The sequence below is a fragment of the Heteronotia binoei genome, chromosome 2 (genome assembly GCF_032191835.1).
Source record: "Heteronotia binoei isolate CCM8104 ecotype False Entrance Well chromosome 2, APGP_CSIRO_Hbin_v1, whole genome shotgun sequence".
In the NCBI taxonomy this organism is placed as follows: Eukaryota; Metazoa; Chordata; class Lepidosauria; order Squamata; family Gekkonidae; genus Heteronotia; species Heteronotia binoei.
In genome coordinates this window covers 102,492,459-102,515,359 of record NC_083224.1, presented here as the reverse complement: position 1 = coordinate 102,515,359, position 22,901 = coordinate 102,492,459, and the positions used below count along the sequence as shown (strand labels likewise).

The following is a 22,901-nucleotide window of genomic DNA, read 5'->3' as shown; positions in this document are numbered from 1 at the left end:
ATCAATTATGGGCATTGTTATGTATTGTGTTGTACTGGGGTCTTGTTGCCTGAGCTTGAGACAGGCACTCCTTGCAAACCAGGATCCTGAAGCCTGGAAGAACTGGCCAGTTAGGATGCTAGGCTTGTAACAAAAAAAAGCAAACGAAGAATTCTGGAGTGAGCCAATAGGAGTAACTGTTGCCTGCTAGGGGGCATGGTTAACCATGGCCAGAGTGTATATAATGAGTGAAGTGCCTGTGCTGGTGTGACTGTTTCTTCTTGCAATAAAGTGTTCTTGGTTGATTCATAGCTGGCTGCTCACTTTATTTCAGGCATCTGTCTACCTGTCTTGGTTTGAACCCTTGGCAGGAGCACTATTTAAATTTTTTTTCCAGTTTCAGGATTACCTCATCCTTTTGTGCATTTACTCAAAAGAAAGCCCTGCCAAGTTCAGTGGAATTTGCTTCCACATATGTATGCATAGGATTTCAGCCAAACAAATGTGATTCTGCTTTAGCTGAAACTTTCCAAAGTAGGGATATCTTTTCTATCCATGAAAAGTAGCCACTTGCTATTAGAGAATGTATGAGTGCAATATTGCACATCTAGAAGAACTGCCATATTTCATCTGATTTATTCTGAGCCTGTTTCAGATGACCTCTGGAAAGTAATTTAAACCCAGGAAACCAGAAAGTGTGAGATGGTGGGGGGACTATAATAATCTACTTCCCTCTTTGTTCCTGCTTCCCTTAAAAAAGAATAAGAGGAAGTTTCTACACACACATCTTTGCAAAATGACAAGAACTCCACAGTAGTGTTATTAGCTGATTGTATTTCCAAGTGCGAATGTATATGCTTCTGTCTCTGAACCATAGGTAATAAGGATAAGATACTTTTCCAGAAAGGTATGACTTTTCTGTTGTTTCCTGCACTGCAGAATGGTGTTGGTAATAATTCTGCTTCTTTCTCCTTCTGCTGATAACCTGGTGTAATCAGTGGTCAACTCTTGACTGTTATCTTCCTTGTAGTGAGTTCCAGGGACAAGTTAAGATCATGCTAAACTGGTAGAAGTGGTATTGAGTCTGGCTGTGCAAATTTCAAGAGCCAGTTTGGTGTAGTGGTTAAGAGCGGTTAAGTTTCTTCCTCTTTCCTTGATTTTCTCCCTTCATGGATGTACCTAATGTTGTACACAGCAGAGTCCCCTCTTTTCTTACAATCAAGAGACTCGGCAACAGAGGTGTAAAGAGATAGATATGCAGGTATTTTATTATTTTCACATTAATGTGGGAAGGAAAACAATCTTTCACCTTTCCGTCATTCTTCCTCCATTTTCCTTAAGCCATCTTCTCCATAGTCATAACATTTATACCTTTCTATAAACAAAGGCCAACTTACAGATTGGCTACACAGTTCTACACTTCTGACACTTTGATTACACTCATTGGCCAAATACCTCACATCTCCAGATTTAGAAGCAAGAGATGAATTGATATTACTCTTAATCAGGACCTCCAACTCTCACATTCATATCCTCATATCTGCGGGTTTCCCCCCCTTCCTGTTGGTCTCCAGTACAGGCCGCTGGCTCAGTTCCAGAATGTGTAAGAGCAGAGCTTCTGCTCTATGAGGATTTGACCTTCTCCGAGAGATAGGCTCCCAGAGGTAGGAAAGATAGCTTACTCTTCACCAAAAGATGTTTATAGAACAAATGGTGATAACAAATTTCAGCTAAAGATGAGGCTTCCTTTCAGGGCTTTTTTTGCAGAAAGACCCCAGCAGAAACTCATTTGCATATTAGGCCACACCCCCTGACAGCACCATTGTTACGCATAGGACTTTTTGTAGAAAAAGCCCAGCAGGGACTTATTTGCATGTTAGGCCATATCCCCTGACACCAAGCCAGCCGGAACTGCATTCCTGTGCGTTCCTCCTCATAAAAAGCCCTGCTTCCTTTCATCTCTAATACGCTTAGCAAAGACTCTAATAGAAGCCATTGTTCTTTATTCCCCAGACCACTTTAGGCCTTGAAAATTCATAGAGGAGGCACTATATACTTTAAGGCAAGTTATGCAAATATAATACTTTGAATGTAAGGGCTTAGTTATAACTGTTAAGGCAGGTTAGTGCAAATTTGGCACTCTGTCCATGTTCAAGTACAAATCTGAATCTACATCCGACAATTTCTTTTTATTAAGTGGAGGGAAGGCATATACCGCCCTGAGCCACTCGGTGGGAAGGGCGGGATATAAATCCCAGATAAATAAATAAAAAATAAATATACGCTCCACTTTCATCAATCTCAGGCCTCTCTCTGTGTATATTTTTTCCTCTTTTTCATTCTCTTTCCCTGTGGGGGAAGCCTTTGTTCATTGTTTTCAAGCATGATATAAGCAAAGGTATGCATTGAATACAGGTGCAAAAGCATGCAAGCAAAATTATGCATAGGCAAGCATTCATGAGGACAAGTTTGACCCTTGACCCCAGGCTTTGGAACCATTTCCCAACACCTCCCAATAGGTTTCCAAATACTTCTTCACTGATGGTGTCTTAGTTTTGTTGCTCTTCCACGTGTGCTTCTAAGGATGGGGAATGGTCACTTAAGCTTAGACAATGAACTTCAGTTTAGATAACACATTCAAACTTTTTGCATCCACAGCTCTAAGGATCAAGAAATCTATGACCATGTATTTTGGCCCTCTCTGTTGCTTTGAGATCTAACCACAGATTCCTCATGACTTCTGATGTTCCATTGATCCTTTTTACCACTAGGCAAGCTAACCCATCTTTATTCCCTCCATTTCCTGCTGCCAAACCTGGCAGTCCAAACAAAGAGCCTGCTAGGGCTGCATATTTTATATCTGTGAGTAAACAAACTCCTGGTAAATCTTAGTTTTCATCTAGGATTAGGCTCCTCCAAGTCCTACCCCTTTTGTATGGTACTTTTCTTCTCCTGTGTGTGTGTGTGTGTGGTGTTCCCTTTCCATGGGATAATCAGTCTGATAAGCTTGCCAAATATATGACCTTGGTAAGCCCTTCCTGGAATGTACCAGTCCACATTACAGAAACTGACCTATAGACAGGTTTCTGTCTGACTCTGGGGAATAAGAATAATATATCTTTTTTGCGTTTTCAGTAGCTGTGCTTCTAAACTCAAACACTTCCCTTCTTGGTCTCGTGTTACACCTAATAGAAGCAATAATTTTGGAAAGCCCAATTGAAAGTCTAGCTGCCAATTCTTGTGAGGGAGATCCCGTCCACTGATAAATAAATTGCAGGCTAAATACTTCTGCAATCTGTTTCGATGATCCTATTTTGACCGTTCTGGGCTCCTCACAGACAGGATGAAAACAACTCATCTCCTGTTAAAACATGGTGCATACAGAAGTTGGTGAGATTCAGACTTTTTGCTAGTCCCATCCCATTTGTTCTCATTCCCCATTCTGGTTTCCACCCCCCCATGCAAATTCCCAAGTGCAAATATAGATTTGCTAAGAATCACAAGGCAAACTACAGTTGCTTCAAAACTCAAATTTCTGAAGGAATGCCTCATTTTCTTTTCTTTTTTTTTAAACCTTTACAGGTCTCAGCTTTGACCAACCCAAGTAAACCAGGCTGGTCTGCTTCTCCAGTTAACTATCCCTCCTAACTGGTCCATGTAGAGTCATGTTGCTATTTCCTGCAGTGATAGCACTCAAACCCTCTTACTCCATCAGTTTCTCACTTATTCAAATGACAGAACCCAATCCCAAGGTGGTGAGCTGGGTTCTGGCTCAGTTCATATTTCCCAAAACACACCTTCCATGAACCTTTTAAAACCATCTCCAATCACCCTGACCCTTCACAAGAACTATGTATGTAACCCGCAACTTTTACCCTCCCCACATTGTTCTGCGATATAGCCTCTCACAAAGCTGCACAGTCCTTGAATGTTGTGTTTTCTGGACCATTCGCACTTGGCATGTGGGCAAGGAGTCTTTGTCTGGATCAGTTCTTCCTAACTGACCTCCTTCTGGTTTTGCCAAAACGTCCTTCTGGCCAAAATCAGGCAGCAAAATACTGGCAGATGCATTCAGCTGGTGGCTGCGGACAATTACAGTCTGTAGTGGATGACACCTAAGTCTGGGTCCTCTGGAAATCTCATTCATCTGGTGTTTCAGGCTGGACCTTTCTGGGTGTTGGAGATTGGCGCAAACTAGTGGACGGGCTGGACAGCTACATCCCTTCTTCTGGTGTGAGGGAGGTTCTTACCAGTTTGTCTCCTTTTAGAAGTCACATGTCTCAGAGGTAGGAGAACTACTTCCTGCCTCTTGAAAGTTCATGCACACTGCGCTTTTCTAATCAACGGTGAAACAATAGACAACCCCAAGTGGCAATGGAAGTCTTGGACTATCGTGGTTATGGTCGACTTCTAGTTGTTGACAAGTAGTCTTTTCCCAGAGTGGCTGCGATTCAGGGAGGAAGCATCGGCTACGTTTTCAGTGACTCTTCGTCCTTCCCACCACTGCTGCCACAATGCTGATCCTGGTGAGTAAGCGGAAGGCTGGTATAGGAGCTGCTGGCCTCCATGCTGCTTTACCAAGGTATGCTTCATTGTCAGCCTCTTAAAGGGTCAGGCAGCCAAATGGCATCCCTGTCAAGTGTTTGTCCAGCTGCTGCTTAAAGACTGCCAGTGAGGGGATCGATTGTACTGTTGAACAACTCTTACTGTTAAAAAGTTTTTCCTGTGTCAGTCCTCTCCTCTGCTGCCAGCAGGAACAGCTCCTGCCCTCCTCTAAGTGGCAGCGCTTCTAAAGAGCAATCATGTCTCCCCCCTCAACTCCTCTTCTCCAGACTGAATAGCCCCAATTCCCTTAACCATTCCTCATTGGGCTTGCTCTCCATGGTTACTCAGAAGTAATCTACAGTGAGCACTGTGGCACCTACTCTCTACACATGCACAGGATTGCAGTTTTAGTTTAAAGAAAGAAGAAGATATTGGATTTATATTCCCCCTTCACTCTGAATCTCAGGGTCTCAAGAGCAGCTCACAATCTCCTTTATCTTCCTCCCCCACAGCAGACACCCTGTGAGGTAGGTGGGGATGAGAGAAGCTCTCCCAGAAGCTGCCCTTTCAAGGACAGCTCTGTGAAAGCTATGGCTGACTCAAGGCCATTCCAGCAGCTGAAAGAGGAAGAGTGCGGAATCAAACCTGGTTTTCCCAGATAATGAGTCCACACGCTTACCTCTACACCAAACTGGCCCTCCTCTTTCACATCAGACTTTCTAGTTAATACATTCAGACTATCCCTGAAGTTTCCAAGGGTAGCCATGCTGGTCCATAGTAGAACAACTAGATTCTAGCCCAGGAGCACCTTAGAGACCTACAAGATTTGGGGGAGGGGGCACAAGCTTTCCAGCATTAGAACTCCCTTGATTAGATAAATGGAGCTTTGACTCTCAAAAATTCTGTTCTCTGAGGTGCTGCCATATAAATCAGCCATATAAATCAGTGGACTCCTTTCATCAACTTAATTTATTAACATCATGTATCCCCTGACTTCCTCCCCCAAAAGGTCACTGAAGTGGTTTGACACACTCTCCCCTTCTCTTTTATCCTCACAACAAACCTGTGAGGCGGGTTATCTCAGAGTATATTACTGGTCCAAGGTTTCCCAGCAAGCTGCTAGGGCAGAGTGGGCATATGAATCAGGACCTCCCAGATCTGATTTGGACACCCTAACCACCAGCTCCTACTAAACACACTATATTTTAATGTGTTCTTTTTCCCAAATGGCAAACTAGAATGAAGTTTATAATGTATGTTACATGTTCAAAAGTAAATTAGATGGACAGGAACAACTCTGGGAAAGGCATGTTCTCAGTTTAACCCAGACTTGCAAGCAACAGAGCAATGAATAGCCTCCATTTATTGCCTTATGACACTCTCACCATCATTCTCCCATTCTGACAAGTTACTATTTTGTTGTTTTCTAAGCAAATGCTATCCAGACCAAATGCTCTTTCAGTTTGTTAATTTCACTGTGAGTTGTTTTTTCTAAACTAAAACCTCAGTATTCAGGTTAAATTGCCATGTTGGCACTTTGCGATAAATAAGTGGGTTTTGGGTTGCAGTTTGGGCACTTCGGTCTCTAAAAGGTTCGCCATCACAGCACTAGTCTGACCCTCTTAACCACGACACCATAAAGGCAACAGAATAGTCACTCTTTGTCAGACGATGGGACCTCAGAATCAACCAGACCTTGAATTGTTGCAAAGTTAGGCTTTATTCTGTAATCCATAAGTATCTGAGCACAGGGAAATTGAGACTGATACACTATAGCATTAGGGAGATAGCTATATGGGGATACATCAAAGGGAATCATACAAAACCACAATTCTAAACATTGTTGAACTGAGGTGCAAAGATTCACACGGTCTTGTTCTCTTATCTTATTGTTACTGCTAGTCTTCCGGGGACAGTCCAGAGCCGTCCCTGGAGGCGCCTTATCTTCAAAGAGTGGAATTTCTGCCTTTGTTAGTATCAAGGGAAAGGAAGGTTCACAGTAAGCATTGGTAACATCTGAATTTTCTACTTTGATATGCAAGGCTCTTTCTCATGGTTAGTAACAGGGTTCAAAGATGGCTACAGTGCAGCTAAGCATTTCATTCAGTAAGGTTACAAGACGTTTTATTCAGCAAGGTTACATTGGCTGACACTCTTCACACCTCTCAACTATTTAGGAGCCCTGTCCTCACCATCATCATAACTCCATCTGCTTTCTCTGATTCTTAACTGATACTATAAACTAATTATTTTGTTTCAGGTCAGCACCTGGCTTTGAACTTTATTTATGAACCTTTTCTTCTGGCTGTAGTAAATTCCTTATCACATCTGTTCGTGAGCCCCAAATGATATAGAAATTGAGGAAATTGTTATTGTGTAGCTAATTACAGAACCCTGATCTTATCACAGAATCTCACAGCTCTTCATAGGACTCTTATATTTCCTTTTTAAGAACCCACAATATTTTAAACCCTCAGGGTTATGGTGAAACCCCCTGAAATAAAGTATTCAAACTCAGAGGAGGGGTTTGTGCTACCTTCAAAAGGTAGCAAGACTTATGAAATCTACACAGCCTAACTGCAGCCCCTTTCACTTGGTATTCTGTACATTCTGCAAAGAAGAAGCATAAGTAATTTAGCTTTCACCAGCCCTCTCATGCACTGCCAATATGCCTCACAATAACTGTAAGAGCTCTTACAATAACTGTAAGAGCTGTGTAATTGTTCCCATTTTACAGATAGAAAATTACGGTCCAGGTCCACTGATATGCTCAGACCACCATGGTTTGCACATGTTAGTATGAAGTCTCATCAAATTCAGCCCTGCTGGCTCTAATATCTATGTACACTACTTATGCTTTTGCTAAAATGTTTGATTTCTACACACACATTTCACAATATGTTAATAAGGTATTCTAGACCTCTTGTTTATGCTTCCATCCCTGAACAGTTTCTTTGTACCTCTTTGTATTTGGCTCTGTAAAATCTGTGGCTTCACTCTCAAGGCCCAAGACTAATTTTAAAGATACAACACTTTTTAAAAAATTATTTATTTTCTGGGAGAAATAGATAGCAGCAACAGGCAATAGCAAAATCGTGGATTATTTTTGGGAAAGACAGAAAGTGCTAATTGTCCTCTCCTAAACAAGTTGAAATTTCTTACTAATTCAGTCTCTCTCCCCCCCCCCCCCCCACTTTTAAGGTTGCTTAGATTTAGACTTTGGTCATGCTGAATATGAAGGAGCTGCTGAGGATAGCCACAGAGCAACCCCCTCTCTGGTTGTCTGAACCTGCCACAAAAACAGGATCTTTAAGATCCTCTGTGGAACTCAAATGTTGAATTGGGGCCCATGGGAGAATAAGGTTGCCAGGTCTGACTCAAAAAATATCTGGGGACTTTGGGGGTGGCAACCACAATTGAACTCCAGAGGAAGTTCTGGCCATCACATTTAAAGGGACCACACACCTTTTAAATACCTTCCCTCCATTTGGAATAATGAAGGATAGGGGCATCTTCTTTTAGGGCTCATAGAATTGGACCCCCTTGTCCTATCTTTTTGAAACTTGGGGGTGTTTTGAGGAGAGGCACTGGATGCTATGCTGAAAATCTGGTGCCTCTACTTCAAAAATAGCCCCCTGAGCTACCAGATACCAGCATATCAATTCTCTATTATACCCTATGGCAGGGGTGACAAATATGCAGGCTGTTCGGGGGCTGAATCAGGCCCCCGGAGGACTCCTATCAGGCCCCTGAGCAACTGGCTGTCATCTGCTTCCTTTTCCCTCTCTCTTGCTTCCTATAAAGAAAGCACCTTTAAGACTAATCAGTGCTAACGTTTTAAGGCTGTTTTAAGTTTTTAAAAATATATATGTTTGTGTTTGTCTGCTACCTAATTTTAAATAAGTACACACATGGCCCAACCCGACATGGCTCGGCCCTTCAAGGTCTCATTTATGTCAGATCCGGCCCTCATAACAAATGAGTTCAACACCCCTGCCCTATGGTAATCAGTCTCCACAGGGTATAATGGAGTGCCCAGCAGACATTTTCCTCCCCCCCCAGCTTTCTGATGACCCTGCAGTGGGGGGGAGGGCCTCCAAACTGGGGGATCCCCTGCCCCCACCTGGGGATCGGCAACCATATGGGAGGAGGTGCTAAAAGGAATGTTAGACATAAACCATATAAGACAATTTAGGTTGTAAGTTATATGACCTGCATAGGGTTGCCAATTCCCAGGTGGGGGCAGGAGATTTCCCAGTTTGGAGGCCCTCCCCCCACTTCATGGTCATCAGAAAGTGGGAGGGGGGGAGGGAAATGTCTGCTGGGAATTCCATTATTCCCTATGAAGATCAATTCCAATTGGCTATAATGGAAAATTGATCCGCGGGTATTTGGGGCTCGGGGGGGGGCTGTTTTTTGAGGTAGAGGCACCAAATTTGCAGCATAGCATCCAGTGCCTCTCCCCAAAATACCCACCAAGTTTCAAAAAGATTGGACTACGGGGTCCAATTCTCTGAGCCCCAAAAGAAGGTGCCCCCATCCTTCTTTTAAAAGGTGTGCGGTCCCTTTAAATGTGATGGCCAGAACTCCCTTGCTCCTGGCTCCACCCCCAAAGTCCCTAGATATTTCTTGAATTGGACTTGGCAACCTTAGACCTTCATCTTAAATTGTGAGCAGAAGATGGCATGGAGTTACTGAAAAATGCTGGAGCAGTGGCATAATGTTTTTCTAGGTGCCTGTCCTCATTATGAAACAGTGCTGAATTCTGCACATGCTGCAGTTTTGAAACTGTTTTCAATGTCAGCTAGCATGAGAGGGAAACCAAGAGGAACAGGACTCCCAATCCCCCTTGCCAGTTCTGTGGTCTCAAGGTCCTCTGCCAACCCAGCACCTGGTTAACACGGAGACCACAATCCTTCTTTGGGAGACCCCTGGAGGATTGGCACCCTTTCCAACTGTACGCCTTCCCTGGACTCCCCTCTAACAGTAGTGTTCTCTAAGGCGGTTGGGGAACCTTGGTGGTACAGAGGGACTACCTTTTAAACAAATAAAACATTTATTTAAAACGTGCAACTATTTACAGGCATTTTAAATACAGGGTGAACAGAAGTAATAAATGAAAATAGGGATAAATGCTCCTTCCTTCCTAATATATAACTGGCCCTGACCATACCATCCAGAACCGACTCACCAGTCACCAAGACTCAAATCAAAATCCCAAATTGCCAGCTTCCTGCAAAAAAACCCCTAATATAAAACCCAGTTCCTGCGCAGGAACTGGTTTTCCTGCCTGCAGCATTCTGGGAGACCAGCCTTACAGACTTCCTGTCACTCTAGGAGGCCTCCTCAGAATTGCTGTTCCCAGACAGGAGGGGAGGGGGAAGGAGGAATAGACTAGGCCAAAGCCTTGCCTAGAATTTAAGACTCCTCTAGCCAACTCCCAGACAAGCACAGGTCTAAAATGGTGTTTCTCCACAGTCCCTAAAGTGCTACTAGATCCAAAACTAGCTGAATGGCATGATTGTCAGTTGTGAGGTCCTCATCAGTTAGCAAAGGTTCTCCTACAGTGTGAGCTGGACTGTGTTAGTTTGGGCTTTTTATCACCCCCATGGTTGAGATATTTGATCAGCAAGAAGACAGAAACTGAGCATGAACTGCTCTGAATTAAATGAATGAGTTTTAGTAAGCACAGTTCTGCAGAGGAAGGACAAAAGATTAAAGGAGGGACAAAAAGGAATTTACTTAAATGTTAATTAGTTTTTTCACAGGTACACTATCAAAAAAGAGGCCGTCATCTTAGATTCACAAATAAAATTTTGTTGTATGTAACATTTTTAAGGGGTCATCTTACAGTCAGGGTTGTTGTCCTTTTGAATAAATAGGAATATATACATGCATTGCAAATAAAGCAACTGAAAACAAATAATGAGTTACAATAAAATCAGCAAAAGGAAAAAAAAACCCAGATAGTTATGTGGTACAGCAATTGAATTGAATGTGCCACATCCCAGCTTCTCACCTCCTGATAAGATCACCCTCCTGCCATTTTTAAGTTAAGCTTTCTAAATTTTAGGTGTTACTATAATTATTTGCCAGAAATTTACAGTGCCAGAACAGCCAGTGCAGATCCCCAGCTGACTATACCTACCAGCCTCTTGGACCTTTTCTAACCAAAAGACCTTTTCTTGGGTGGTTTAGTTGTATGTAATATTAATTCCTGATAAATCATGATCCTTCAGGCCTTTCTCTGTGGGCTCCGCATCTCAGCAGCTGCTTATCTTCTTGCATGCTTTGATTCAGTTGGAACATTGTCAGCAAAGTATATCTTGTTATTGTGGCACCTCATTCCCTTTTGCCATCTTTGAAGCTCCTTCAGCTAAATCTTCTGAATGCACTGAAAGAATTACTTAAAATGAGAACAAAAGTTCCACAATCCATGCTTTCCTGTCATATCACAGTATTCTGTGGAACCAAATACAGCTGGGGTCATCTGAAAAGATGCATCTCTGAGCAGATGTTTTCTCTCCTTATTAAGTGATAATTTTCAGTTGTTTTTGACTGCTGGTGATTAGATTCCTTAAGGAATGTCAACAACAGCCTCTTGCAGTCTCAGAAAAAAAGCTTCTGTTTATAATGGGAAAGAACCATCAGAATTTGAAATCCATTTTGGTCAAGGTGACAGATCTACCTGTAAGTGCTTTATTGACTGCTTATGGCAGGACTTCTCAGAATAACAGGCCACGTTAACAGAATGACATTTAGGGAAACAAAAGTTAGAAATTCTGCAACTGGGAGAAGATAATCTTCAGATAGGACTTTGCTTATGTGGATTACTTCTGCAACCATTAGGTAATATTGCCCATTTTGGCTTATATTGACTACCTCATGCCTTATCTAAAATTACATTTCAGCTTCTTTGACAGTAAAGACTGCTATTTTTTCTGTCCTATGCTTTACAAGGGGTTGTGTGTTCTGATTATTTCTGGGAAAATGTAATTACTACTGGTTTTCGTATTCTTAAAAGCCATTTTTGCTGCTTTTTTGTCCTAACGGCCTTGAGTACTTCCTGAAACCTGTTTGTACTCAACAAGTCTGTGACATATCATGTATTCTGCCTTAAAACTCTAGATTTTACAGACTGGGGATTTTGCATTATGCCGTGCCTCAACCTCTTTCTCCCTGAGCATACTTTTTGTATTAAACATGTAGTCTGCTGAAACATGTAGAATGCTGAATCACTGTTCTGTGATGTTTGATTGGTCTGAATATGGAGGTTTTATAGCATTTTGTTTGGGGGATTTTTTCCCTGGACCAAAGAGGCTGCCTACAGACTTTGGGCATTGTTGTAACCTGGCAATTTAAGAGTGCACTTTCCTTGACACAGGCCTCTGCATACATCTTGAAGGGGTGCAGTTATGGAGAATAGTACCATATGGCCAATATCAATTGAACTTGGAGACATTTTAGGATGTTGATGTGAACAGCTGCCCTTGTCTTTGGCATCACTTGATGTAAGCATGTTTCAGATAGAAAACATTTTTCAGAATCATGACTCAAACTTTTAAATACTATGCAATAGCAAGGTGAATAAAAACAAATCAAGACATGGGATTCTGTATCCATGAAGCAACTCATTTACCAAACAGTTCTTGAGCATCACTTACTTTTCTTGTGCCAGTCTGTTGCCTGTGCTATAGATCATTATCATTCTTTCTCTCACACATGCACTCTGTCTCACTGGCAAAAAATAGTGGGAGATGAATGCTTGGGAAAATATTTTGCTGCAGTTTGTTTTTAGCTTTTTAATGTGTGGGTGGATAGACAAATGAGGGAAGGACAGTAAAGATAAAACTCCCACTCTTCTCCCCAGGCACACAGAATTCTGTGTGTTTTTGAACTTCAGAGCGGGGTGGGGGTGGGGGAAGAGTCACAAACATTTGGACTGCCTTGGCAAATGCTAGATATGAGATATGCCTTCAGTTCTCATTTCACTTTAAAAAAAAAACAGTAAAGAGCCCAGAAGAACAAATGTTCTGTGCAATGTTACTTAACAAATGATCAAAAGAAAAAAAGAGAATGGTATTGGAACTGGCTACAAAGGGATTGATTCAGATTAAGTATATTGATGATCACAGGCACAGTCTCATTCTACTTCCTATAATGTGTTTCTGTTGCCAGGGTTTTAACCCTTGGCCTAGTGGCCTCAAATTGAACATTTTCATGAAACAATTCTTAATGTTATGATTCAGAGCCAATTGACACAAACACTTTACTTTTGGGGGCTTGTGCCTCTACTTGTCCTCTGTGCCAATAGGTAGATCATTCTTAATGACTACCAGGTCCCATTCATCTACCTTTTCTTCATTGATGTTTTGAAGTTTATTGTGGCATGCAAAAAGGCAGTTAATATTACTGTCCAATGTTTTAGGTAATTAGTTTCATATGAGAATGAATTACTAAGAGCAGGAATAAACTGAACATTAACTGCACACAGAGGAGTTTGAGTCAGCCTAACATTGACTCCTTAGTAACTTTATCAGCTGTTCCTTCTTAGTTCAGCTCAGAGCATTGATGTATGCTTCCATGCTAGTCTTGGAGAAAATGGTTTAAACGAGAGGGAAAGAAATGAGTCCTCAAACAGCTCTCATTAAATAGCTCATGGGCATGCTGGTCACAGGTCAGTTCCAATTTTGCACATTGTGCCTAAATTTTCACAATTGCACAACAGGCGTGGGAATGGATAGAACCATTACTATGTTTGTATAGTGCGAGACCCTCTATCTTGAACATCTGGAAAGGTTGGTGGGCAACCCTGTGTTCCTGTCAGTGTAGGCCAGGTCAGCCTATGTCAGGAATAGAATCAGTTTTTGTTCTTGTAATGTGTCCCCAAATGCAGTACTTTACCTTTCCCATAGGAATTAATGGCACCCATTCACTAACATATCCCTGGCTTGTTTCTTGTTCATGCTAGAGCAGTGTTTCCCATTTGCAGGGTCGTGACCCAGGACTGGGCCACGGAAGCCTCACTACTGGGTCACAAGAAAAGCCAAAGCTGGCCCCGCCCCCATTTCTGAGTTGTGCAGAGAGGAGCTAGGCTGCCTCTCCTTCCTTCTCCCCCGCTCACAGTGTTTGAGAGAAAAGCTGACATCCATTGGCACTTTAGACCCATGAAGTATTCTTCAGGGTATGAGCTTTCATGTGCCTTGCAGTATGTTCTTTTGGGGAGATTTCCCTGGGAGGCATGGACGGCAAAGAAGGGTGTGTGTGTGTGTGTGTTTTCAGCCGGGAGGGGCGGGGAGTAGGAATTCCAGTAGCTGTTTTTTTTACTAAACGACCCGTGGGCAGAATTTTTGCTGGTTGGGGTCATCATCCAACTAATTGTTGGAAGCCGCCCTGAGCCACTAGTGGGAAGGGCGGGATACAAATCTTAAATAAATAAATTTAAAAAATAAAATAAATCAGATGATGAGGAAGGCTTTTTTTCTTTGCCCCCCTTCCTTCCTTCCTTCCTTCCTTTCTTTCTTTCTTTCTTTCTTTCTTTCTTTCTTTCTTTCTTTCTTTCTTTCTTTCTTTCTTTCTTTCTTTCTTTCTTTCTTTCTTTCTTTCTTTCTTTCTTTCTTTCTTTCTTTCTTTCCTTCCTTCCTTCCCTGAAATGCTCTCTGTATTTTTGGTGCTGGGGAGGGGGAAGCAACAGTGGGAGGGCTTCTTGTGCCCTGGCCCCACTGGTGGACATTCTGGTGCTTTTTGGGCATTGTATGAGGGAATTTTGGACTGGATAGTCTACTGGCCTGATCCAACATGCCTCCTCTTATGTTTATGTTCTTTCTTTCCATGTCTTCCTTTTCCTTTCCTCCCCTTTCATTCTTTTTCTTTCTTTCCTTCCATTTTTGCTGGATGAAACTTTTCTGTTCATCATACTGTTGTTGCAGACATAGGAGCTCTGCCAATGAAAAGTTGGCACCCCCAGTTGTAGCCAGGTGGCCTTCTATGAAATTTCTGTGTGAGTGAGAGTAAGAGGTATGGGGCAGAAAGAGATTATTGGAGATTCCAGCACTGGAAGAGATGGTACTATGAACTTGGCACGATTTTACTGTTCCTGCTTTTAACAGCTGTCTGACACCAAAATTAAACTCCTCCTATAGATATTAAAAAGGATGAAAGTAGTTCACTGGCTAAGTATCTGCACAACAGGTTGCTTTTAAAGGCATGGGAAACACTGCCAGTAAAAAGCTGCAAGCCCCTCATAAATATTCTTTTTGGGATAACTGCAGAAAAGCTTGTATGAACTTCATATAACTTGAAATTAATTAATTGCAGTACAATTCTCTGCTATCTTTCACAGCAATTTCCCAGTGTTTCAACCAAAGAAAAGTATGAAAAATAGCTGTCGAAAGATTTTCTTGAAACCAAGCAAGCTTGGTTGTAGCTTGAGACAGTGTTCCAGTAGTAGCAGCTGAAGGAAGGGCCTACTAAATGTGTCAGCATATTTTGAGGTAGAGCAACTGCCAGGGCCCAGTGTGGGTGATACACAGTGCTGGCATTCCTGATGGCAATGGCAACAGCACTCCCAACTGCAAACACTGGCCAGTGCTGTTGAGGAAGGGATGTGCAGGTGGTGCCTGCAATTGAACATGGGCATTAGGAGTGCTTGCAAGCTGGAGAAAAATACACAGATAGGTGCATGCAGGTGTGGGGGTGAAAAGAGAGGACTGCCCACTTTCTACCCTCATTTTGGCTCAGCATGAGTTTCAGAGAGATTTTTCTGAAAATGAATTTACTTCCAAAGAGGAGGCAGATTTGGGGGAGTGCCTTGGAAGTGACATCACAGGAAATGGAGTTTTGGTTCAGTGTGCCCTGGAAATGACATCACTTGGTCCTTGACACCACAGGAAATGACATAATTTCTGTCTCCCGGCTCCACCCCCAAATTTTAGTGGGCCACGAAGGAGAAGTGTAAAAATAACTGGGCCACGGGAAAGAAAAGTTTGGGAAACCCTGTGCTAGAGTGTTATAAAATGTTGGGCACTGGCTTTCATATAGATGGATGTAGCTGCCCAAATAAAAAACATTCATTTCAGCCTTTCCATTGCTTTTGACTTCTTTACAATAGTTTCTTGACTTGCTCACCATCTTGAACCAAGAAAAAAGGTGGGGTGTATATGTTTTAATTAATAAATTCAATAAATAACAAATTATTTCAAACTTAATTCTTGAAGTTTCCTTCTTTGTTGATGGGAACTGTTTGAATATCATAAACACATTCTCATAACGATAGTTCACATTTGATTGCTGTTCCAACTAGTGTTGCATGATTATACTATAAAGTACATAGCTGTATAAATTGAATATTAGGAGTCCTTGTTTATGTATAAAAACAATTTCCCAGTGATATGGACCTCATCGGCAAGGTGAAAGTGATAGGCAACAGCTATAGCAAGTTTCCCCACCTCCTCTCTCTCTTTCTCTCTCTGACACACACACACACAGCCCGTTTTTTGTATTTGTGTGAAAAGAAAATATTGAAGTGGAAATTGGATTTCAGTCACAACACAACCTTTTATGCATTTCGGCTTCTTTTGATCCTTGTATTTATCACCAAGGCAACTCTGCAAGAGGCACTGAAGCTCTGTTTTTGCTGCCCAAGCCTCCATTCAGCAATTTATTTCTTTCAAAACTAAAGCCTTCAGGCTTTTCTAAGCTGAATCCATTTAGAAGTTCATTAAAGATTCCATAGAAATATTTCATTGGTGTGTTTTTTATGAATAGGAATTAATTCTGAGATCAATTAATTGGAGTTTTTAAAGTGATAAATGTATTGATGATTTGGAATCATGTCATTAAGCTGGAATAAACTGATAAATGGAACAAAATCTTGCAAACATAATACATCCATCAGATGTAAAGGGTTTTAATTTAATCAGAATGTAAGATTGTGAACCAGAAAGTCCCTGATACAAACTCATCTCAATGAGAAAACAAAAGAATCTCATCTTTGAAGCCAGGTGGACAGTTTGTGTAGAAAGCTTAGAACAGGGGTGTTAAACATGCAGTTCAGGGGCCGAATCAGGCCCCCGGAGGGCTCCTATCAGGCCCCCAAGAAACTGGCTTCCTTCTGCAAGCAGCTTTTTTTGCAAGGCTTGCTTAGTTGCACAGAAGCTACAGACTATTGGCTGAGGCTCCTCCCTTGAGTAGGAAGGGGTGGGGGGAAGGATAGCTTACTTTGCCAGACTCTTTCAATTGCACAGCAGAGCTACTGAGCCAAGCCTCTCTTCTTTCTATTGGCTGAGGCTCCTCCCCCTCCTGGTCCCCTGGGAAAGGAAGGAAAGAGCCAGAACTTCCTTTGCCCAGTTCCCTGGACCCCATGGGAGAAATACAAAGAAAGCATATTTAAGAACAATGAGTGCTAATGTTTTAAGCATGTTTTTAGTTTTTAAAAAAAATATATATATATTTGTGTTTGTGTTCCTTATAAAATTTATATCTCTGCTACGTAATCTTAAATAGGTACACACATGGCCTGGCCCAACAAGGTCTCATTTATGTCAGATCTGGCCCTCATAACAAATGAGTTCAACACCCCTGGCTTAGAATGAATATGCTTGGCTGGAATTTCTTTATTAAGTCTACATTCCAATCTGCTTCATAACTTTCTTCTAATGTGTCTGTAACTCAAAGGAGCAGACATAGGCAGAACGGATATATTTAATTTCCTAGTGGGTCATAGGTGGGAAAAGAAAGGTAGAACTGGTTATCATCTGTGTATTGATGACACCACAGCACTGACCTCTTGATGACCTCTCCCAGTGGCTTTATGTAGATAGTAAATAGCATTGCGGGGGGGAGGGTAAGATCAAACCCTGCAGAATCCACAGAATCTGTGGGCAGAGCAGGAATCCCCAGCACCACCTTATTAAATCAACGTCTCAGAGAGGACCCAAACAACAACAACATTGTGCACCCCCCATCTCAGTGCTGAGAGGAAGCTCAGCAGGATACTATGGTTGACTGTATTGAAGGCTGCTGAGAGATTCAGTAGAATCAGGAGAATAAGACTCCCCCTGTCTTGCTCTTGGTAGAAGTCATCAACCAAAGTGATCAAAGTGCACTGTTTCAGATTGCAGCCTGAAGCCAGACTGAAATGGGTCCAGAAAATCAATCACTTCCAAGGAACCCTGGAGTTAAGAAACAACAATCCACCCAAGCATCTTGCCCAAAAATGGAAAACTGGAGACTGGCCAGAAATTCTCCAACATAGTAGGACTTTGGGAGGATTTTTTCACAACAGGTTTAATCATTGCCCCTTAGAGCATAGGCGACATAGCTCCCACCATCAAGGAAGCATTTATCACTTACCTTACCCACTTAGCCAGCCCCCCTCTGGCAGCTTTCATCACCCAAGAAGGGCAAGGGTCAAGAATACAGGTGGTAGATCTCATTTCTCCAAGGATCTTGTTCACATCCTTGGGCTCCACAAGCTGAAAGGTACCCATATAAACTGGATGAGCAGGTGCCAAAGGTACATCATCTGAATGTGCATCCATGCTGGCATCTAACCCAGAAAGCAGATTTGGGCAATGATTGTCTGCAGATTAAGAAGCAAATCGATCACAGCAAGCCATGGGCTTGTCAGATTCCAATTCCCTGGGGCTATGACATAAAAGCCCTTGAACCACATGAAACAGCTCAGCTGGACAATTCCATACAGTCTAATAAATAAATCTAATAATTAATAAATAATTACAGTTGCAATGGTGGCAGAGAAATATTCCCTTTTTTGCCATCATCACTGCAACAAAATATGCTCTAATATGGGCTCGGTGCTAGTTTCACCCTGAATTCTCCACCAGCTGTGCTCAGGCCATAATTTCTCCTGTTTCATTGCAATCAATTCCCCACTAAACCAGGAAAGATTTTTTTGGCTCTATCTGGGGGGGGGGGGGAGAGGGTGCTTAGGGGTGGTGGTGTCAATAGTTTGGGCTGTTGCCCTGTTCCAGAGAGTGGTTATGGCCTTAACAGAATCATTAGCATACCATATTATGTTACCAAAAAGTCTTTTTGTGATTAAGGCTGTCACTAATTCATAATTTTGTATGCATACTTCATAGTCTGGTATCTCTGTCTAAGCTAAGTATAAAGCCTATCATGATCATATTTTGGGAAAAGATAGAATCATTGGTAGGGTTGCCAGGTCTGTGTTGGAAAATACCTGGAGACTTTGAGGATGGATCAAAGAAAGGGCAGGGTTTGGGGAGGGGCCTCAGCATGGTACCATAGATAGGGTTGCCAATCCCCAGGTGGGCAGAGAAATCCAAAGCATAAAGCTTTCCGTGAAAACCAGCCTCTGTACACCAAGGACAAAATGAATAAAGAATGAATACAAAAGCATATATTAATTCACAATAGACCATACAATTGGTCCTCTATACAAGTAAGGAATGTGTTCACCGGGAATCAGTCCAATATTTGTAGTAAATCAATGCTGAGTTCATCCACAAGAATCCAGGTGAAGTAATTATGAAATTGATCAATGTCTCTGAATATTCAAGTGCCTTCCAATGTTGTAATAGAATGGCGTTCTTACTCAGGGTTTGAAAATGGTGTAAAAAGTATTAATTATTTTTGCAGCTCGAAGAAGCTTGTGTGAAACAAGGGCTCCAGTACTACCTTGTTCTTTTCTGGATTGTTGGCTGCATATATTATTGTGAATTAATATATGCTTTTGTATTCATTCTTTATTCATTTTGTCCTTGGTGTCTGGAGGCTGGTTTTCACAGAAAGCTTTATGCTTTGGATTTCTCTGCCTAATTTGCCGTGATTCTGGGTGGGTTGCACAATTCCCAGGTGGGGGCAGGGGATTCCCTGGTTTGGAGGCCCTCCCCTCACTTCAGGTTAATCAGAAAGGAGGGGGGAGGGAAATGTCTGCTGGGCACTCCATTATTCCCTATGGGGACTGATTTCCATAGGGTATAATGGAGAACTGATCCGTGGGTATTTGGGGCTCTGGGGGAGACTGTGTTTTGAGGTATAGGCACCAAATTTTCAGCATAGCATCCAGTGGCTCTCTACAAAATACCTTCCAAGTTTCAAAAAGATTGGACTGGGAGTCCAATTCTATGAGCCCCCAAAATAGTGCCCCTATCTTCTATTATTTCCAATGGAGGGAAATCATTTTAAAGGTGTGTAATCCCTTTAAATGTGATGGTCAGAACTCCCTTTGGAGTTCAATTATGCCTGTCACAGCCTTGCTCCTGGCTCCACTCCTAAAGTCCCCAGATATTTCTTGAATTGAACTTGGCAACCCTAGCCACATTTTCTCCAGGGCAGCTGATCTCTGCCAGCTTGGAGGTCAGTTGTAAGCAGGGCTTTTTAGTAGAAAAAGGCCAGCAAGGACTCATTTGCATATTAGGCCACACCCCCGGCACCAAGCTAGCTGGAACTGCGTTCCTGCTCAAAAAAGCCCTGGTTGTAATAGTGGGAGATCTCCAGGCCCCACCTGAAGGCTGGTAATCCTATGTAGCAGTCAGTTGATTCCATTTCAGTTTGCTTGAAGGAAAAAAAAGGTATGTGTAAGTAGTGAAGCATAGCAGTGTATTTTTTAAACTCCACTCTGAAACCTGGATGAAAAAAATCAAGTAATACAATGCAGTACTTTGTGAGCCTTGCTCTGAAATACGGCATATACATTTTAATAATACAAATAGGATAATATGGGGCTGTAGCAACTATTAGGCACTAGTAAGCTGTTTTCCACTTTCAAATCCAATAACTGAAATTATTAAAGTGGTGTGGTGAACTCGCTAGGATTATAGGATGGTAGCAAAGTCCTTAGATAACCCCTACTAATTTTGCCTCATTGATGGGGATATCAGTGTAGAAGGTTTTGAGGCTACCAAAGATTCTAGGTATTTTACATGCAAAGTTTAATTAGATGCATACAAGTTATGTTGACTCAGGCTTCATATCAAATTCTCTTTTTTTTCTTTCAGAAAGAAATGACAGAGAGAATTTGCCATTAAAGTCATTTGATCAGCTTTGAAGAATCATTATTTGCATGGTTCTGATGATGGAGTACAGTTTGATCCAGTGAACTACTGCTAGGGATTTGAAAAGCTTCCTGATCTGGAGTCAGTCCCTGAATTATTGAGGAGAAAATGGAAACTCTTTGCATGGTCCCCAGTAGCTGTATTCTCCTGGACTCTCTCCTTGTGACCTGATGGCTCTAGATTTTTTCTCTCTCTTTGGGATTCATCCTTCTGAGGTCCATCATCAGCTTTGCATTTGACAAAAATATAATGAAAATGATCTGGAATTTTTTCTTAAAAATTCTTTAGAGGGAAGAATTTTAAACAAAAGAGTACTTCCAACTTCTTTGAAGTCCAATCTGTGAAAGAATCACAAGAAACTCAACTATGCATTCTATAGAAAAATGGTTGAATGTCTCTGCACTCCTTCAGCAAAGGCAATGACTGCTCAATATTTCTGTGGTCAGAAATACTTTCCTCTGGAGGGACAGAGGTACTAGAATGAGAACTAGATTCTTGAAAATACAGAAATTCTTTCCAGTTGTGCAGGAGTAATAGAAGATTACAGAAATCATAGAATGGAGAAGAAACCAAGAATTAAGTCTGGTTTGTCAATCACACTGCAAGGCAAGATGATATACAATGGCTATATGCCAGGGGTGGCCAACGGTAGCTCTCCAGATGTTTTTTGCCTACAACTCCCATCAGCCCCAGTCATTGGCCATGCTGGCTGGGGCTGATGGGAGTTGTATGCAGAAAACATCTGGAGTGCTACCGTTGGCCACCCCTGCTATAAAGGAAGCTTAAGCTCTGCAGATACTAAGCCTAAGAAGGCAATCTTCACAGCAAAACAATCACAGATTTCTCAACAGAATTCAAATATAGTGTCCTTTGATTAAATTAAGTAACAAGCTATGAAAATTGCATTGTAAATAGAGCATGTGAGCTACTTTCTGCCGAGTCAGATCAGTAGTGCATCTAGCCCACTACTGTCCGGCCTCGCTGGTGGTAACTCTGCAGGCTTTCAAGGAAAGAGCCATTTCCAGCCCACCTAGCTAAAAGCCTTATTTGGAATGCCAGATAAAGCCACACTCTCCTGCATTCAGAGTGTGTGGCATCTCACTGAGCCATAGCCCTTCCTTATAGCTCTCAGTAATTATTTCCCTGCTGGATGATAACTACTGCTTTTTTTAATAGAATGGATGTATTGATTTTCATACATTTTTAAAACAATGTCATCTGAGCCACATATATGGATAAATTTGACTGGTTTATTTGGTACAAGTTTTGTACTTTACATATCAATATTTATATCTTGTGTTGTCTTGCTTTTTTCTGCCTGTGAACTTTTGATATTAAAATTGCACATAGTTTGACAGTACTGACATGGAAAACTTTGATATACATTTGCTCCAGGCAAGTCAGTAAAGGGGGGGGGGAGCATTGAGGTAAAATGGTATGAGTACAAAAGAAATTTTAAACCAAACAAAAAGCGGAGTTAATACTTATAGTTCATTGGCATTTTTTCTGGCTTGCTAGTGGCAGCACGATAGTTGTATCACTCAAAGGAAGCACATTATTTTCAGTCTCTTAGCTGAAAGTGATTGAGAGTATTTCTTTCTCTAGCCTTTAGAGGCATCAGGAGGCTTAAAAACACTTAAGATAACACAACCAATATATTTTTTCATCCCAATTTTATGATATCACCTTTCAACGCACTTCAAGGTGAGCATAATGGCAACAAATAAAGGAAATCTATGACAGAAGGGCATCTAGTAGGATCTAAGGGCTATTTCTATGAACAAAAGGCATTCCTGCTAGTGTTGGGATTCTCTGCAATTTCCATCAGTTCTCCCTTCCAGCTGTGCATACCTTGCTTTATTAGAGGCTACAGCTGGTGCACAACACTGTGGCTAGACTGCTGGTTGGGGACAGCTATCAGGAGCATGTGACCATAATATTATAGTATTTACACTGGCTACCAATCCACTTCTGAGTCCAATTCAAGGTGTTGGTTTTGACCTTTAAAGTCCTATGTGACTTGGGCCAGAGTTTCTTAAGGGCCATTTTCTCCCATATGTTTAAGACCAGAAATTAAGATCATGGGGCAAGACCCTCTTGACTGTGCCCTCAATCAAAGAAGTTTGTTTGGTGGGTACACAGGGTGGGGAGGGGGATTTGCCTGAACCGCTCCTTGAGGCAGATGCTGGTGCCATCCAAATTACACTCACTCCTCTTGTGTAGAAGTGCTCAGTGACTGCAGGTGATCAATCCACCACAGCAGCTGTAGCTGCTGCACAACGCTCTGATCCTGCAAGGGAATGTTTGAAGAAACTGGGGCAGTTACCAGAATGC

The 22,901-nt window shown here is 41.9% G+C and overlaps 1 protein-coding gene across 3 annotated transcripts in view; it reads left to right on the top strand.

Annotated features, from left to right (window-relative positions):
• MOB3C (MOB kinase activator 3C) overlaps positions 1-21,927 on the top strand; it is a 49,141-nt gene extending 27,214 nt beyond the window's left edge. For all 3 annotated transcript variants that reach the window (XM_060231772.1, XM_060231774.1, XM_060231773.1), the window contains exon 4: positions 20,511-21,927. In XM_060231772.1, the coding sequence (XP_060087755.1) occupies positions 20,511-20,540 (30 nt within the window). In that variant the 3' untranslated portion in view covers positions 20,541-21,927. The remainder of the gene's footprint in view (positions 1-20,510) is intronic.
• The last annotated feature ends 974 nt before the right edge of the window (positions 21,928-22,901 follow it).